Source organism: Psammomys obesus, unplaced genomic scaffold (genome assembly GCF_907164565.1).
Source record: "Psammomys obesus unplaced genomic scaffold, mPsaObe1.curated_primary_1811, whole genome shotgun sequence".
NCBI classification, from domain to species: Eukaryota; Metazoa; Chordata; class Mammalia; order Rodentia; family Muridae; genus Psammomys; species Psammomys obesus.
In genome coordinates this window covers 1,739,244-1,755,558 of record NW_026596152.1, presented here as the reverse complement: position 1 = coordinate 1,755,558, position 16,315 = coordinate 1,739,244, and the positions used below count along the sequence as shown (strand labels likewise).

General features: G+C 53.0%; 2 protein-coding genes across 3 annotated transcripts; one reads left to right on the top strand and one right to left on the bottom strand.

Moving 5' to 3' along the window:
• The first annotated feature begins 447 nt into the window (after positions 1-447).
• On the top strand, positions 448-4,490 carry Slc25a35 (solute carrier family 25 member 35). The gene is made up of 6 exons (XM_055594438.1): positions 448-476; positions 879-1,323; positions 2,792-2,857; positions 3,250-3,402; positions 3,693-3,827; positions 3,958-4,490. The coding sequence occupies exons 2-6, from the start codon at positions 949-951 to the stop codon at positions 4,129-4,131; spliced, it is 903 nt and encodes a 300-aa protein (XP_055450413.1). The 5' UTR covers positions 448-476; positions 879-948; the 3' UTR covers positions 4,132-4,490.
• Rangrf (RAN guanine nucleotide release factor) lies at positions 4,474-5,918 on the bottom strand. 2 transcript variants are annotated; one of them, XM_055594435.1, is made up of 5 exons: positions 5,571-5,912; positions 5,373-5,489; positions 5,035-5,191; positions 4,870-4,955; positions 4,474-4,729 (listed from the first exon to the last, which is right to left on the bottom strand). In XM_055594435.1, exons 1-5 carry the CDS (start codon positions 5,645-5,647, stop codon positions 4,609-4,611), a joined length of 558 nt encoding a protein of 185 aa, XP_055450410.1. In that variant the 5' UTR covers positions 5,648-5,912; the 3' UTR covers positions 4,474-4,608. The 2 variants fall into 2 exon arrangements, with proteins under 2 accessions (XP_055450410.1, XP_055450411.1); XM_055594436.1 differs by lacking the exon at positions 4,870-4,955 and having other exon boundaries at positions 4,652-4,729; positions 5,571-5,918.
• Between the last annotated feature and the right edge of the window lie 10,397 nt (positions 5,919-16,315).

Here is a 16,315-nt window from a genome sequence, read left to right as displayed (position 1 = left end):
CACTTTGTTGGGCCTCAGGGGACCGGCGCCTTCCAGCAGGTGTGTCCCGCGCCCGCAGTTTCTGGGCGGTCCTGGCATCTCCACCGCGCTGGGCGTGGCTGCGGCCAGCCCCAGGCAGAGATGACCCGGCCGGAGGGCGACCGCGGGGAGCCCGCCGCCCACGGGGGGAGCTGTCCGCCCCTCCGCGCCCTGCATCCGGGTGCACCGGCTCCCGGGCGGCGATAAAAGCTGGGCGCCCCGGGCCCCCATGCCGAGCCGCTTCCAGGCCTAACCGCCGGGGCGAGCAGAGTTAACGCCGCCCGCTGCAGCCCAGGCCGAGGGCCGGGCCGCGGGGAGCGCCTCCCATTGGCCGCCGAGCCGGCTCCGCGCTGGTTGGCTGGGGCGCCCTGCTGCGGCTCCGGCGGAGTCCCCCATTGGCGCTGCGTTCCAGGGACCCGAGCGTGGCGGCCCGGCCTCGGCTGCCTACCTCGGGAAAGGTGCTCCAGCTCCCGCAGCTTGCCACGCTCATTCTTAGCCGGAACCCTAACTTCCTTCTCGTCCCTCCCCTTGCCGGCGCCGAGCTACCTCCCGGTCTCCCCTCTGATTCTTTTCCTCCTGTTGCTCTTCTTTTTCTTGCTTCTCCACCTACCATTTCCCAGCTCCGCGTTTTCCTACTCCCTGGTCCCCCTAGCCTGTCATCGCGGGCATCCCCACCTGCCAGCCTCCAACTTCTGCTCCTTCTGACTTAGATCCCTCGGTCGACAGGGCCTTCTCACCACACTACCACACACTCCTTACCTCTCTGCCACCATCTGACCCCCAGATTCCCTCTAACTTTAGCTTCACTTCTTGGCATTTGACCTTGGCACATTAGCTCTCTGAATTTCTACCTGTTGCAGCGTGGGCTTCAAGAAGGAGGGTGTTGCCCTGAGATCCATCCCTGTTTCTGAGGCTGTTGCTGCCCCTACCATGGACTTCTTGATGAGTGGTCTGGCAGCCTGCGGGGCCTGTGTGTTCACCAATCCCCTTGAGGTTGTGAAGACCAGAATGCAATTGCAGGGCGAACTGCAGGCCCCAGGCACCTACCAGCGTCACTACCGAAACGTCTTCCACGCCTTCTTCACCATTGGCAAGGTGGACGGCCTGGCTGCCCTGCAGAAGGGCCTGGCCCCTGCACTCCTGTACCAGTTCCTGATGAATGGCATCCGACTGGGCACCTACGGGCTGGTGGAGTCTAGGGGCTACCTGTGTACCGCTGATGGCTTCCACAGTCCCTACCGCAGCGCCGCAGCCGGGGCCATGGCTGGGGTCATGGGAGCCTATTTGGGAAGCCCCATCTACATGGTAAGAAGAGGGGTCTTGTCCGGGCCTTCAGGAAAGTCCCTTTGTGTAGGGTGGGAGCCCGGCCTTCACAAGGGCATTGGTGCCTGGGTGCCGCCCCCTGCAAGCAGGAAAGGGCTTGGGAAAGTTTCTGGCAAGGGTCAAGGCCTTTTCATCTGCCTCCTACATACCCATCCAACTGACTCGGTGTGTTGATGGGGGTTACCGACTGTGTCTGGAGACTTTGAGTGCGGGTGTCGTTTGTTTGTTGAGGCAGGGTCCTCTTGTGCTGTAGTGTCAAAACGTCCTCTGTAGCACAACCTGGCTTCAAACCCAAACTCTGCCTTCTTAGCGCTTTAGCTAACAGGTGTGGACGGTGTCTGCCTACCCCTGAGCTTTGGAATCAGACTTTCTGAAACTCAAATCCTGGCTTTGAAAATTATGAATTGTTGCCACATCTATAAAACAGGAACAATTACAGGCCTTTGTGTGATAGTTTGAGGATTGAAGGAGACAAATAAAATGTACATACGAAGTATTAGCAGGTCCTGGCAGGGGTAAGCACTTGACTTTCTTCAGCTTCCTTCCTTCCATTCCTTCTTTTTGGATGCAGGGTCTGGCTGTATAGCCCAGGCTAATCTGAAACTCACTGTGAACCCAAGATGGCTTCAAACTCTTGCTCCTCCTTGCCTCTGCCAGGGAGTGCTTTGGTTACACACATATGCCACCATGCCCAGTGAACGCCTAACTTTTATTGTCTTATTATTAACTTTGTGTAGCAGGATGGGTAACCTGAGTATAGGATCAGCAGAGTCCTGGGCAGCACAGAATTGCCATCTCTCAGTTAAGTCCTCCGAGTTATCAGATAAAGGTGAAGGGTTGGGAGCCTGAGACCCAGAGGTGGTAGGTGCCCTGCCCAAGGTCATACAGCTGTTCGTTGTGGGGACTGGGCCAGGCTTGGTGCAGCTGAGTGAGATGATCACAGGAGAGCCAGTGTGCTCTCTCCCCTAGTGTATGAGATTTGAGGACAAAGGCGTCTTCAAAAATCAGCTGAGCTGACACCCACATTGGGTCCGGGGAGCCAAAGGACACATTTTGGGTAGTCTGACAGGGAGACCGGTGCAGCTTTCGGCTGGAGATCAGATCCAGAATGGGAGCTGGCAGAAGAGGCCAGCCTGCATCCAGGTCTTGCCTAACATGGAGTCTTAGGAAACACTGAGATTCTTCAACCTCCACTCCCCACCCCCAACCCAAGGGAAGTAGGATGGGAGGGGGCAGGGTACAGTGCTGGGAGGTGTCCCCTGGGACTACAGCCAAGGGACACAGAGTCTCATGACTAATTTGTTAAGTGGGAACAACAGTAATTGCCAGATTAAAGGGATATATTTGTTGCTTAATACCCTAGAAGAAGTGTGAGGGGTTTGGGGGTTTGGGTCTTCATGGTGGGAGGATGGTCACTGGGGCTCAGGCTGTGACACTCTCTTGTCCCCAGGTGAAGACACACCTGCAGGCACAGGCAACCTCTGAAATTGCTGTAGGGCACCAGTATAAGCATCAGGTGAGGGTTCCCCAAACCCAACCATCTCCCCCATTTTCTCCCAACTTTCTGGCTGTACCTGGCAGCTCCAGCTCTAGCCACTGCTTTGCCCAACTCCACCAAGTTTCACCCGTCAAACCCCACACCCACCCGACCCTCACGTGTCCTTGCTCCTCAAATCGCCTACACCTGTTTCTCCTGCCTGATTCTCTTCACCTGGTGATGTCCTCGAGCCATAGCTCCAGCCTGAGCTCTGGTGTCAGGAGTCACTTGTGGTGGTCCAACTCTGGCTCTAAGCCGACACTGAATTTGCTGTCTGGACAACAGGTGCATGGTCCCTGACAGTGTTAGCAGGAGGCCATCCCTGAAGCATGGGTGACTGAACCCCAACCGCATGCTCTCCCCTCCCCCAGGGCATGTTTCAGGCACTAACCGAGATTGGCCAGAAACATGGTCTAGTGGGGTTGTGGCGTGGGGCCTTGGGTGGCCTGCCCAGAGTTGTCATCGGCTCCTCCACCCAGCTGTGCACCTTCTCATCCACCAAGGACCTCATGAGCCAGTGGGAGGTACTGCCGGGGAAGGTGTGGGACCATCCCTGAAATGGGAACAAGGGTGGGGAAAGGGAGGTCGGCCCTGAAAGGGATGGTGCCGAGGTTTAAAGTGAGGGAGTGGCAGGAGGACTTGGGGACCACTGACTCCAAAGGGTACTGCGCCCTCTGGACACTCCTCTAGAGTCATCACTGTTATCTCTGGTGGTCTGGAAGCCCCAGAATTGCCATTTGTGTTCCCAGGGCAGGCCTCTCTGCTTTAAGCTTGAGTGACTGTGTGGTTGATCCATTCTCTCTTTTTCTCACAGATCTTCCCTCCCCAGAGCTGGAAGGTGGCTCTGGCGGCCGCCATGGTGAGCGGTGTCGCAATAGTCCTGGCCATGACGCCCTTTGATGTGGCCAGCACAAGGCTTTATAACCAACCTACTGACACTCAAGGCAAGGTAAGGGGGCTCCTAGGGTTCTAGCCAGGGGTGAAGAGGCAGATCCTCACATCTGCCTGCAAAGGCGTCTGCTCCGGCCAGCTCTGACATGCTCATCCTGTGCTCTCCCTCCCTCCCTGACATGCTCCAGGGCCTCATGTACCGGGGGATCTTCGACGCTCTGCTGCAGACAGCTCGGACAGAGGGCTTTTTTGGCATGTACAAGGGTATAGGTGCCTCCTACTTTCGCCTCGGCCCGCACACTATCCTGTCCCTGTTCTTCTGGGACCAGCTGCGTTTCCTTTACAACACATATGCTAAGTAGCCGTTAGCCGTCGCTCTCCTGCACTCAGGTCTCTCTCTGGGCACCTCTGCCCCTACTACTCACCACCTTGGTGACTGGTGACCAGCTGACTTCCCAGCACCTTAGGGGCGCAGCCATGCCCACCTCTTTTCTGATCTTTCAGGGTCAGCAGTCATCCTGAGCAGCATTTACGTCCCCCTCCGTACTTCGCCCGTGTCAGGGTTCAGTCACTCCAAAGTATATTTCTACTGTCAATCTTGGGTCCCTTCTGTTCCTGTGCACAGCTTTAAACTCCCCTTCCCAGACCACAGGGAACTGGGAAGACCCAGGTGTCCGCTGAGATTCAAAGCCACAGAGATCATGTTGTCTATAAAGCGAGTTTATTTCTGCAGAGGAGGTGTCTTATGTTTACATCCAGGGAAGCAGCAGAAAGAAACTCCACCTCTCAGAACTAGGTCCCTGAGTCTTCAGCAGCAGGATGCTGTGTTTCAACCATCTTTACTGGGGGCCAAAGATGTTGGGATCATGAAGAGTCAAGCTAGTCACCAGCTGTTCAAAGTTATCCAGGCTCCAAGGTGGACATGACAGATTCTCGGGGCCAAGGGACCTGCTGTTAGTCCTTAGGGAAGGGGAAGAGAGGGAGAGAGAAAATGGTCCGAAGTCTGCAGGATTACACATCCCAAGTCCCCAGAAGACCAGGAGTCCCCGACCCCTAACGGAGACCCAGTGGCGAGCGTCCAGCCCTTCCCTTGTCCTTACGGGGGCTGATTGAAGGTTAGCAAGAGGTCAGTCTGGTACTGGGGCAGCCGAAGCAAGGCCTGATGCAGCCTGACATCCTTTGCCACCTGAAGGGGTCAGAACCAGTGTGCGTACCAGGAACTGGCCTTCCCCCACCCAGAGCCTCCCACTCGCCACGGCCCTCACCTGCTGGTTTTCTTTAGCTATCTGCTGCTTGCCAGAAAGGAACCAGGCATCTTGACAGCACCCCCTCAGGGATAAAGTCTCCAAACAGAGAGGCCCCACAGATAGCACGTGCAAGGCCCTAGCCCCCTGAACCCCGCCAACGTCCTCAAAATGGTACCTGGAGTTGGGGGGACAGGGGTAGGGAGGGGCATCGCTGAACGACCCATGCCCACCCTCGAGCCTGGCTCTCCCCCGGCCAGTTTGCTTTTGCCCTTGGAGTTTCCGTCCCGAATAACCGTCCAGCCGCAGGCCCCGCCCACTTCCTCGGCTCCCGGCCTCCCGTTGGCTCGCTGTCTCACCGCGCGGCCGCTTCGCCCCGCACGTGGGCTTGCAGCTCCAGAAGTTCCACGATCACACTCTGGTCGGTCACGGGATGGCAGAAAACTTCTTGGTTATCCGGGACCGGTCGGAGGTCGCTGGAGAGGGGCGGGGGCAACTCTAGTTGTCTCCGGTTTCTTCCCGCAACCCCACCCGAGCGGCCTCCGGGGCTTTCTCACCTCACATCAATGGCCCCAGGGGGGAGGATGGCGGAGAAGGCGCCTCCGAACAGTGGACAGTTTCTGGTGGGCTCCATAGATCTAGGACTTGAGCCTGGACATTAGCAGGGTTTTCAGGACACCTACATGGGTCTTCGAGCCATCTCTTGCCCTGGGATTCCGGAACGGCCGCCAGCTCCTCCCGGCCTAGTAAACTCACTAAGCTCTGGGACCTTTAAGATCTGGCCACGCCCCGCGGCGCGCTGGCCAATCGGCGCCCGCGCCTCGGGGGCGGGGCTGTTCCTAGCGCCCTGCTGTTTGGAGGGAGCCGGGTTGGGGAAAGGTTTGCAGTTCAACCCGGGCTTAAGATTTGTGGCGCTCGCGGTGGGTTAATCGCTCTTGCCCACTTCCTCCTTCGTTTTAAAGGAGTCGTGCCTTCTAAGAAGGTCTCTTGAGATGGGGGTCTCCTGAGTAAGGGGAGAATCCTCTGAGGCTATTCTGGGGCCCCTGGACCCCACTGGGCTGACAGCCAGAGCACTAATTTGCGGATCTCATGCTGGGAATTAGGAAAACAACCGGCCCAGGTGTGCGTCTGGGTTAGGCTTCCTGCCTCAAACCTTGACACCTAACCTGAGGATTATGGTTCTAGTCCCTTTCAAATCTTCCTCGTGGGGGTGGGGGGACGACAAGGGGAAGCTCTCTCCCAGTACACCTGGACCAAAGCACGGATTAAACTGTTTGTTTTTCCTTTACAGATTTTTAGAGTGTTCTTTAAGTATTTGTTCAACTTTATCCTCTCAGTTAGTTTGCCCATTCATCCTTGATCCCCAGCACCTGGCGTAATGTTAGAACATAATAGTCCTGGTGGTGTTCTGTTGCATTACTGAATAAATCTGCTAGTGCCAATGCCTGGAGCCACGAGGCCACCCATGACCTCATGGGACCTACTTCCCCGCTGAGAATTAGGCAAAGGGGTTCTCATCCTGGCCAGATGAGCCTTCATAGTTTACTGAAATGGAGCCAAGGCTTGCCTCTCTTGATGCCGGTGGTTGAATTCCATTTCCTCCGTGGGCCTGGCAATACAAAGGCACACGTTACCGAGGTGTCCGTGGAGCTTGTTTTGAGACCTACAGTTTGATTTACAGAGCTCCTGAGGGCATCCACGAGGCATTCCAGCCAGAACATACGTGTGGTAACTTGGAGGCGAGAGTGTGTACTCTAGGAAATGCAAACGATCGTGTGGGGAGGGCCAGTAGGTGGGTGTCAGGGAGTTGTGAAGATGGCCAAGTATGGAAGATCTTGTTTATTTGCCATCCTGGGAATTGCCCAGCGTTCTCTACCACTAGATTCATCTTCTCTGGCTCTCCCTCTCTGCCTCTCTCTCTTCCCTCTCTCCCTTTCTCCTCTCTGTAACTGTAATCTTCCCATCTTAGCCTCCTAAATTGCCCTGAGCATGTGCCAGCACACCCAGTTTGGATTCCTTATTTATTACCATAGGCATCTGGCTTTTCTCCGAGTTTTTCCTCATCTCTAAAGCACGGTTAGGAGTGAATTGTGTCCAGGTGTGGTGGCGCGTGCCTTCAAGGCCAGCCCTGATGAGGCAGAAGTAGTAATGTCTCTGTAGTTGGAGCCCAGCCTGTTCTGCATCGTTCCAGGCTAGCCGGGGTTATACAGTGAGACCCTTCATCACAAGAGCTGCCGAGGTGGCTCCGTGTTAAGAGACTGCTCTTCCAAAGGATCCGGGTTCAATTCCCAGCACCCATGTGGCAGCCCACACTTGTCTGTAACTTCAGGATGTAACATCCTCACACAGACATAAATGCAGCCTAATTACACCTGTAATCCCAGCAGGCAAAATCTCTGTGAATTCAAGGCCAGCTTTGGTCTACAAAGCAAGGTCCAGGACAGCCAAGGCTACACAGAGAAACATTGTCTCTGGGGGGTAGCAGGGGGAGAAAGGAAGAACTGGGATGTAGTTTCTGGGTAAGGTAAGTAGGTTTACTCTGTAAGAGAAGGGGTGCTGTAGGCCCCACACAACAAAAGAAACCTGGCCACAGAGGTCTCTCTGTGTGGACCTTTCTGTCCCTCCTCCCACTGGGATCAACAACAGTACCAGGAATGGAGACCTAGCCATGAACCTATGAACCTGACAAAGGAGGAGGAAGTTTCTTCAGCTTTCCCCTTTGGGATTCCTGGCATTGCCTCATGTCTGCTGACAGCTACAGGTAGCTGGAGACCTCTGCCTTTCCCTAGGCATCCTATCTTCCCATAGGACGTGAAGGAGAGAGATGTGCCAAAGCCTAGGGCCAGATCTCCCCTGGCCACCTTGTCTTGGCGGATCACTGTGTCCCCTGGGATGCCTAGCCATCCCTCCCTCATTATCTGCCATCTCTTTTGGTCTTTTCAAAGCTGACACCCTATGGTGTTCACACTCAAACTCCCGAAGAAACTGGAGCTATCTGGGTCAGTCTGTTGCCATTTGATCTGAAAGTACCTATCTGGCAAGCTCTCCTGCTTGCATTTTCCCAGGCTCCAGCCAGAGTCCAGTGAAACCCTTGGCACAGCTATAGCTAGGATGGGACAGATCTCAGGTGACTCACAGCTGCTCTTCTCATGGTGTGAGTGTCTCCACTCTGTTGGTGAGACAGGTGTGTTCTGGGATGGCCCCTTCCCTTTGAAAGAACCAAAAGATAGGCTTCGAGAGGCCAGAGAGACCAGGGTCAGCAGTTAAGAGCACTTGACCTTGTAGAGGACCTGGGTTCTGTTTCTAGCACCCACACAGGCTCACAGCCTATGGAACTCCAGTCCCAGGGGTACCCTCGCCTCATGCACACAGGCAACAGATAACAGACGTGCTCACAGGTGCAGGTTCATAAATAAATCTAAAGAAGAAAAAAGAAAAGGCTTTGCCACCCACCCCCGTAATGCGGCAGCCAGTGCTAGCCCTCCCCCCCAGTAATGCAGCAGCCAGTGCACCCTCCCCCCAGTGATGCAGCAGCCAGTGCACCCCTCCCCCCCAGTAATGCAGCAGCCAGTGCCACCCCACCCCACCCCCAGTAATGCAGCAGCCAGTGCACCCCTCCCCCACCAGTAATGCGGCAGCCAGCGCTGCTGTCTCTCTATGGCAGAGTTAGGGCAACATATTTCATGTACGAAGCAGTTTTAAGCCTTCAGTCCTACCATGGGTCTCTTTGAAGTTTTGGTGAAATTCATGAATACTTACTCAGAAAAAAATGTTTGAAACTATAAAGTAAAATGTATAAAAACAGAAGGGAAATTAGTTGGTTTGTTTTTCACTATGTAGTCTTAGCTGGCCTGGAACTTAACATGTAGACCAGGCTACCATTGTATGTAAGGGCACTGTGTGTGTGTGTGTGTGTGTGTGTGTGTGTGTGTGTCGGCCAGCCAGGTATGTGCAGGTGTCCTTGGAGGCCGGAAGAAGTGACAGATCCCCTGGGAGCCAGAGCATGCCCGTGCTGGGGATTGAGCTTCTGGCAGAGCAGCCAGTACTCTTCCTTTCTTTATTTTCTTGTTGATTTAAAAAAAAAAATTATTTCTTTATTTTATGTATATGAGTGCTCTCTCTGCATGTATACCTGAATGCCAGAAGAGGGCATCGGATCCCGATATAGATGATTGGGAGTCATCATGTGGCTGCTGGAAGAACAGGCAGTGCTCTTAATCATTGAGTCATCTCCCCAGCACTTTCTTTTTGTTTTGTTTTTTGAGACAGGGTTTCTCTGTGTAGCCTTGGCTGTTTTAGAACTAGTGCTGTAACCTTGAACTCATAGAGATGTGCCTGTCTCTGCCTCCCAAGTGCTGGAATTAAAGGCCTGTGCCACCACCATCCGGTGCAGCCAGTGCTCAGCTATCTCTCCTGCCCTCAAATATATATTATCCATTTACTTATTTCTTTGGTTTTTTGAGACAAGATCTTACTCGGGCTAGCTAGCCCAGGATGGCCTTCCTCCAGGCTCCTGAGAGTGCTAGAATAAAAAAAAAGTCATCTCATCCTCTAAAGCACAATAAAGAACTCATCAAAGTCCAGAGCTTAATCAGGCTTGGGAGCTCACTTCTCTTATCCCAGCACTCAGGAAGCTGAAGCAGGAGGATCTTCAGCTCAAGGCCAGTTTGGACTACAGAGAAAATAGAACCATCACAGAAGAAACCAGTCATGGTGGCTCTTGGGAAACAGTAAGGAAGATAGGAAGTTGAAGGCCATGGCTGGAGAGATGGCTCAGTGGTTTTGACTGCATGCTGCTCTTGTAGAGGACCTCAGGAACTAAACTAAACTCAGTTTAGTTCCTGGTGTCCATCTCGGGCAGCAGTGTCATCTGTAACTCCAGTTCCGGGAGCCAACCCCTCTTCTGGACGCTGACACCTGTGCTCACCTATGAATCACACAGACACACATCTGAAAAATAAACTAAATAGCCGGGTGTGGTGGCACATGTCTTCCAATTCTAGCACTCAGGAGGCAGAGGCAGGTGGGTCTCTGTGAGTTTGTGGTCTCCACAGTGAGTTCTAGGACAGCCACGGCTCTGTAGCAAGACTGTCTCACAACAGAGCACTACTGTGTTAGTGACTTCTCTATGGCTGAGATAAGACGGATGAGCGAGGAAACTTACAGAAGAGTTTGGGGCTTATGGCTTCAGAGGGGTAGAGTCCATCATGGTGGAGCAGAGGTAGTCGGCAGCAGGTGACTGGGGCCACAGCTGAGACACCTTAAGCCAAAAGCAGGGGCCACGGAGAGCTAATATAGAAGTAGCCAGAATGACTTGTGGTGGTGGGGGGGCACGCCTTTGATTTCAGCACTGGAGAGGCAGAGGCAGGCAGATCTCTGGGTTCTAGACCTGCCTTGTCTGCAAAGCAAGTTCTAAGACAGCCAGGGAAATCCTGTCCAGAGAAATCCTGTCTTGAAAAACAAAGAAGAAAGAAAGTGGAAATAGTTAGTCTTTTGAGACTTCAGAGTCCTCCCTTCAGGGACATACTTCCTCTGGCAAAACCACGCCTAACCCTTCCCAGGCACCAGCTAGGGCACAGGTATTCAAATATATGACCCCCCAGGGGCCATTTTTATCAAACCACCACAAAAACAAAAACAAAGCCAAAAAAGGACGAAAGAAAGATAAATCTTTTTTTTTTTTTTTTACTGTTTTAATGTGCACTCAAGTGTGTCTATCTGTGTGCTTGCCGTCTGTGCGCTGGTGCCCGAGGAGGCCAGATGGGGACATCACATCCCTTAGACGTGGAGTTACAGCTGGCCATGAGCTGCCGTGTGAGTGCTGGAAACCACGCCGTGGTCCTCTGCAAGAGCGCTTAGTGTCTGAGCCATCTCTCCAGCCCCGTGAAAACACATCTTTTAGGAAGTTCAAGGTCATCCTTGGCTTTATAGTATGAAGCTGTGGGACTGTGGCTTAGTGGAAGAGGGCTCCTGTTCAGCCCTTCGCACTAAGGATAAGGAGAAAGAAGGCAGATGGAACAGACCTTTTCTTTCCCATTGTTTACATTGCCTTCAAAGCCAGACAAAAAGGAAGGAAGCAAGGCCAACTTTTCCTGGCGGAGCCCCATCCAGATAATTTTATTTTCATTTCCACTGAGCACTAGGTAAACATCATAGTTCATGTTTTTTGTGCAGGTGTGGTTAACTAGGGCCTGTAGTTCCAGTACTTCAGAGGCTGAAGTAGGATCGACTCGAGTTTGGCCATCCTGGGCTACGTAGTAAGTTTCAAGCTAGCTGGGGCTACAGTGTGAACCCCCCACATATACACACAAAAACCTTTTTTAATTTTCCTCTGCTCTGTTACACTGCCAGGGAAAGGCTGAAAACACTTCACTTATTATTGTGTGGGCCTTGTCTCAGTGACCCAAAGGCCTGCCACCAGCCTGACCTCCTAGCCAAGGTGGAACAAGTAAAGGCAGAACAAGCCTATTCAGACCACGGGACCAAGGATCAGGGACAGCCATTCCACAGCCGGCTAATGGCTCATATCCCCACCACCCCAAAGCAAGCAATATACCCCCAAGCCAGTTCTCACCAGGTTCATAGCCCCTGCGTGTCCTACCTGTCTCAACACGTGTTCCAGAGGAGGACAAGATTTGGACAAGCTAAGGAATGATAGGGTGTGTGGCATCAGATTCCAACCTGGTGACCTGCTGGAGTCCAACAAAGGGCGAGCATGCGTGTGTGCGTGCATGCATGCGTGTGTATGTGTGTGTGTATAGAGTGGATTCCCAGCACAGCTCTTCAGAATCCCATGGACCTCCATGAGGGAGAGAGACCCACAAGTGACAGAGTGGGTAGGAGATTCCTCGGCCTACACCCCAGGCCACGATCTTTGTTCTCTGGCCCAGTGAGGCAGCAGCTGACCTTTCCTTAAGAACCCCTTTCCTTAGGAGAACCCACAGGTGCCAGTCTGAAGCTACAGCCGAGGCTCCCCACCTGCTGTTTGGCCAGACCTTTGTAAATCCCCACAGGTGAGGTATTACGTGAGGAGGAAGGGCCTACCCACTGCAGAAGCAAAAGAGAGGACTTTGCCTCTAGGCAAAGATTGGGTCAGCCGAGCCAGGACTCCTCGGGCGAACAGAGCACTCTCTTCTTGCCTTCTGAGCGGAAAGCCACTTAACCGGTTAGACCCGAACTTGGTATCCAATTGTTTCTACTGACTCTTACTTTAGTGCTGAACTCTCAGACCTGCACACTCCTGCTAAAATAAACTTCCTCATCCTCCCACATCCCAGGGCCTCTGTCCCCTCTGACCGCCGCTAACATACCTCCACCAGTGTGTTCCACTACTCCTCAGACTCAGTAATTCCAAAGCAAAGTGCAAGATGCCCCCCCAATGCGCTCCTCCTGCCTTTGGAGAAGTGTTTGCATACCCAGTGGTCCAGGGGGCAGGCCAGGGCTCCAGGCTTCCTCTCCACCACCTCCTTCCTTATCCCCTCTTCATCTTATCCCCTCTCAGCCTTCCACGCCCGCTTTCTGGTCAATTCACCTTCCACCTCTTCTCAAATCCTCTCATTTCTCTCCATCTTTAAGTCCCGCTGCTGTTCCAGACCAACACTGTGTGGCCACTGAATGCTTCCACACAGCACTCCACCTTCCACCATCTCTCTGTCTCTGCAGCTGTTATAATCTCTAGGTCGCCAGTCTGGGGCAGAGGATAGAGCTCAGTACAGTGGTCTGCCTAGCAGTCCTGAGGACCTAGGTTCAGCTCTGAGCGCCACAGGAAGCCAGCTGTGGTGTGCACCTCTATGATCTTAGCCCTCCGAAAATGAAGGAGGGAGTTCAAGGTCGCTGTCAGCCACACAGTGAGTCTGAGGCCAGTGTAGGTTACCTGAGCTCCCATCTCAAGACCGTCAAATCACAAATCTGTTCACCGCTGCACCCCCTCCACCTCTTCAAGGGCTTTCCCACGGAACTTGGGTCATCCTGGTTCCTTAACATGTTCTGCTAGGTCTTTGCGTGGTCTGTTTTGGGTTTGCTCTCCACATCCCAGACAGACGCGTTTTCATTCATTCAGCTCCTAGCGCACCCTGTCCAGCCCCTGAGGCTCTGCAAATATTGCTTTCCACGCCCCCGCTGCCCTTTACACGAACAGTGTTGCTGCGTGTTCTTGCCGCCAGAAGCCTGTGCTGTTGGGGGCTCTCAAAGTAAAAGACATCACTTACTGCACTTCCTTCCACTGTGCCTCGACGCCAAGGTTCTTCAAGGTTCTTCACCGGAGGGCAGGCCCCGGTGAAGCCAGACCAGGTGGATGGCGCTGCCCGTTTCCGTTTTCGCTGGGTGACCCCGTGCCAAAGGCAATCCCAGTGACCAGCTTACCTGGACTAATTTCTTGAAGCTCGAGAAATGCCCATCCAGCAGTCCCCTAGTCTCCACCCCTGGCTCTTTACTGTCCCCAAGTGTCCAACGATAGACCACAGAGTTCTTGCTTATTTAATACCAGATAGACAGACTCTGGCTGCGCTCCTGGAGGCTTGCTCTGTCCACGGACTCACTGCTGGCTAGTACCCACCTCCTTCTCTGGTCACATCCCCTTGCTTGTACCACAGTGTGTGTGTGTGTGTGTGTGTGTGTGTGTGTGTGTGTGTGTGTGTGTATGTGTATGCACATGAGAGAGAGAGATGCCAGTGGCAATTTGGGGGGAAGCATACACTGGGGCTAGTGCAGTAGAGAGCAGAGCAGTCCTGTCCCGTCAAGCCTCCTGCTGCCTGCCTGCCGTCCCTGCAATGGCGCCCCCTTCTGGCCCCCCGGGCACAGACTGAAAGCAACAGTCATGTTCTGTGATACACACTCCTGCCAAATTGGAGAGAAAGGGGGAGAGAGTGGGAAAGGAAGGAGGAAAGAGAAAGAAACTAATGATGTCAAGCTAGTGTCCTTCATTGGCCTGACGACAAGAACTTTGTAACTCTGAGTGGCTGGACAAGCCAGTCCAGTCCTTGAGCTGCATGAAGGAGCAGCCAACCTATCTACAAGCCCAGTCCTCTGAAAACTGTCTACTAAGGAAACATCTTTTGTTTTTAAAATGAAAAAGCTGCATGGTTTATTTTAATTACCACTTTTGATTTATTTGTATTTTATGTACATTGGTGTTCTGTTGGCATGTATCCCTGTCTGTGTGAGGGTGTCAGATCCCCTGGAACTGGAGTAACAGACAGTTGTGAGCTGCCATGTGGGTGCTGGGAACTGCTGGGAATCGAACCTGGATCCTCTGCAAAAGCAGCCAGTGCTCTTAACTACTGAGCCATCTCTCCAGCTCCCAAGGGGAAAAAAAAAATGAATCCCAGTAGTCAGGAGGCAGGCAGATCTCGAGTCTGAGGCCATCTATAGAGTGAGTTCTAGGACAGCCAGGCCTACTACACAGAGAAACCTTGTCTCAAAAAACCAAGAAGATCTATGCCAGGGGCTGGAGAGATGGCTCAGTGGTTAAGAGCACTGGCTGCTCTCCAAAGGACCCAGGGCTCAGTTTCCAGCACACATATGGTGCCTTAAAACAGCCCGGCAACTCGTTGTAGGGAGTCCACCACCTTCTGGCCTCCAAGGGCACCGCACTCGTGGGGCACAGACACACACGCAGGTAAAAACACCTACATATGGGCTGGGCGATGGCAGCACACACCTTTAATCCTAGCGCTCTGGAGGAAGATGCAGGAGGATCTCTGTGAGTCCAAGGCCAGTCTGGTCTACAGAGTTCCAGGATAGTCAGGAATACACAGAGAAACCGTCAGGGAGGGAAACAAACAAACCAAACTGGGATTGAATTGCTTACTGGGCAAAGGCTCTTGCCTCTAAGCCAACCTCTGCAACTTGTCCTCTGACATTCACTTGAATGCTATGGCATTTGTGCCTCCCCACCCACCCCGAGAGAGACTGTAAATAAAATTAAGATATTTAAAATTGATGCCAGTTTTCAGCTCTCATAGTCACTCATAGTTCAACACAGACTTACTGGTCACTTTGTCGGTATCAGGCACTGGTAGAACACACAGAACAGTTCCCGGGATCAAGGGGTTTGCCCCATGCTGGGGAGGCGATCTTTGACTGAAGCAGCATTGTTCCAGGCAGGACTGCAATGGTGACTTGGGCTGAGGGGTCTGTGCTGTTGTGACAGCACAGGGTTTGGCTAGAAATCTGTAAAGGAGATAGGACAGGACTTGCTTATGAGGTTTCGGTGCTTTAAGATTCCGGTGTGAGTCGGGCATGGTGGCACACACCTGTAATCCCTGCACTCTGGGAGGCAGAGGCAGCTGGATCGCCTTGAGTTTGGCTTCAGTTGAGAGGTGGATATGATAAAGATGCTGCGTCAAGCTGACGGCATAGGGTGGGAAGGCTGGACAGAGGGAAATGAGACGGCTGGGGAGCGCTTCTTCATCTTGATGTCTGGCAGTCAACAGCAAGATGTGGGGGAGGGCATGATCAGGTGCAGGCTCTTGAATGTGTGGAGGGGCAAATTTTGAAGACAAAACCCAAGATAAGATGTAATGGGTAAATCCAGGGTGGCCAGACACAACCCAGGAGAATGCAAAATACTTTGGTGGAAAGCAAAGCAGGGACATTTGAATAAGTGAAGCGTGGTGATGCAAACCAGAAATAAGGCCAAGTCTCAAAATGCAGGCTGGCACCACAGCCAAGCTGGCTGCATGAGCTCTCCTTTATTTCTGCATCAAGTATACAGTAAGGCTGGCCTCGAACCCAGAGGACTGCCTGCCTCTTCCTCCGCCACACCTGACTTTTAACTGGCTTATGTTTTTTAAAAGCCCCTGACCTCTACAGATACATGCCAGCCCCTAGGCATGATGGCACACGCTGTAATCTCGGCACTCCAAAAGGCAGGAGGAGGTGGATCTCTGTGAATGCAAGGCCAGCCTGGTCTACAAAGAGTCCAGGACAGAAACCCTGTCTCAGAAAAGCAAAACAAAAGATATATGCTGAAACATTTATGGCCAAAGAACTAGCATTTGCTGCAAAATGGTGGAGGCGGGAAGGTGTGGGCCATACACGTGGCCTTTCCTGGAGCTCCGTGATGAGCTATGGGTGCTCACTGGAATGCTCACATCTACTTTGCTTACTTGAAATTTTCCATTAACAAAAAGCTCCTTAAATATCACAGATTCACTGACTGGATTGATGGCACATGACTGGCTGCACATGGTAACAGGTGTGTGTGTGTGTATGCGGGCGCATGCATGCACACACACAAACACATACACACGCCCTGGCACTTATGTTTAAGTCATCAGACAACTTTGGACAGTTGGTTTTC

Excerpts from the sequence above, each read along its gene's own strand:
- Rangrf (XM_055594435.1), bottom strand. The coding sequence starts at position 5,647 with ATGGAGCCCACCAGAAACTGTCCACTGTTCGGAGGCGCCTTCTCCGCC. Across the intron at positions 5,490-5,570 it reads CCTGGGGCCATTGATGTGAG|CGACCTCCGACCGGTCCCGG; the intron begins GTGAGAAAGCCC and ends GCCCCTCTCCAG. Across the intron at positions 5,192-5,372 it reads CGGGGCGAAGCGGCCGCGCG|GTACCATTTTGAGGACGTTG; the intron begins GTGAGACAGCGA and ends CCCCAACTCCAG.
- Slc25a35 (XM_055594438.1), top strand. The coding sequence starts at position 949 with ATGGACTTCTTGATGAGTGGTCTGGCAGCCTGCGGGGCCTGTGTGTTC. Across the intron at positions 1,324-2,791 it reads TGGGAAGCCCCATCTACATG|GTGAAGACACACCTGCAGGC; the intron begins GTAAGAAGAGGG and ends TCTTGTCCCCAG. Across the intron at positions 2,858-3,249 it reads GGCACCAGTATAAGCATCAG|GGCATGTTTCAGGCACTAAC; the intron begins GTGAGGGTTCCC and ends CCCCTCCCCCAG.